General features: G+C 33.5%; 1 protein-coding gene across 1 annotated transcript in view; it reads right to left on the bottom strand.

Annotated features, from left to right (window-relative positions):
• LOC111083428 (cadherin-86C-like) overlaps positions 1 to 1,165 on the bottom strand; it is a gene marked incomplete at its 5' end in the record, with an annotated part of 8,754 nt that overhangs the window by 856 nt on the left and 6,733 nt on the right. The window contains one exon of the mRNA XM_022379938.1: positions 890 to 1,087. Coding sequence (XP_022235646.1) covers positions 890 to 1,087 — 198 coding nt within the window. The remainder of the gene's footprint in view (positions 1 to 889; positions 1,088 to 1,165) is intronic.

Here is a 1,165-nt window from a genome sequence, read left to right as displayed (position 1 = left end):
GTGCATAATATGTGTGCTACAGATGTTACAAGTTCATTACAGACACGTGGATAATATGTGTGCTACAGATGCTACAAGTTCATTACAGACACGTGCATAATATGTGTGCTACAGATGTTACAAGTTCATTACAGACACGTGGATAATATGTGTGCTACAGATGTTACAAGTTCATTATAGACACGTGCATAATATGTGTGCTACAGATGTTACAAGGTCATTACAGACACGTGCATAAGATGTGTGCTACAGATGTTACAAGTTCATTATAGACACGTGGATAATATGTGTGCTACAGATGCTACAAGTTCATTAAGACACGTAGATAAGATGTGTGCTACAGATGTTACAAGTTCATTACAGACACGTGACTAAGATGTGTGCTACAGTTGATAACTATTAGCATGGCAGTCTTCCAGATATAATTCAACTTCAATATGATAAGATGCATTGTTTGGATAAAACGTATATTAGCAAAACTTCCACAAACAGTAACTTAAATACAAACAGATATTACTGAATTTCTATCATTTAGTTAATATTTATTGGTAACTCACTTATGAATTTAGTAATAATTATTTTTTATTTGAATCTAAAAAGAAACCTTTCTTCTCAAAAACAATTTTACAAATCGCTTTTTAAAAAGAGAATCTTAAAATAGTTTTTCTCGAATTGCGTTGTTTTAGAATAGGTTTTTATTTTTCTCATAAAATCGTATTTTTACCGAATAGAAACTATATGATATTCTATTATTACATTCTTATTATTATTACATTTTACCTAGAACTTCGATAAGAAGTATTACGTTTCTTTGGAAAAAAATAATTAATTACATTTTAAAATGTTAAAAGAACTCCTCCAAACTTTATGGAATCGACGGCTATCTTACTTGATCGTTATCTGTGATGCGGGAGATAGTGGCGCCCTCCCATCGAACTGCGGTGAGCGCTGGACTTCCTTCCTCAATTGTGCCTTCATATCGAGTACTGGCGAACTTAGGAGGATGATTTTCAGTGTTCACTAACACCAGCGCCACCTCAGCAGTTGTGTCCATTGGTGGAACTCCTGATGAAGCTATCTCTCTAGCCTGAATAAAAAAAATTAATTGTTAACACTGGTGGCAATTATTCTTCGATTTCATGTTATTCCGTGTATAATGTATAAC

This window comes from Limulus polyphemus, unplaced genomic scaffold (genome assembly GCF_000517525.1).
Source record: "Limulus polyphemus unplaced genomic scaffold, Limulus_polyphemus-2.1.2 Scaffold9482, whole genome shotgun sequence".
NCBI classification, from domain to species: Eukaryota; Metazoa; Arthropoda; class Merostomata; order Xiphosura; family Limulidae; genus Limulus; species Limulus polyphemus.
Note: the sequence above shows the minus strand (reverse complement) of the source record. Positions and strands in the feature narration are given on the sequence as shown.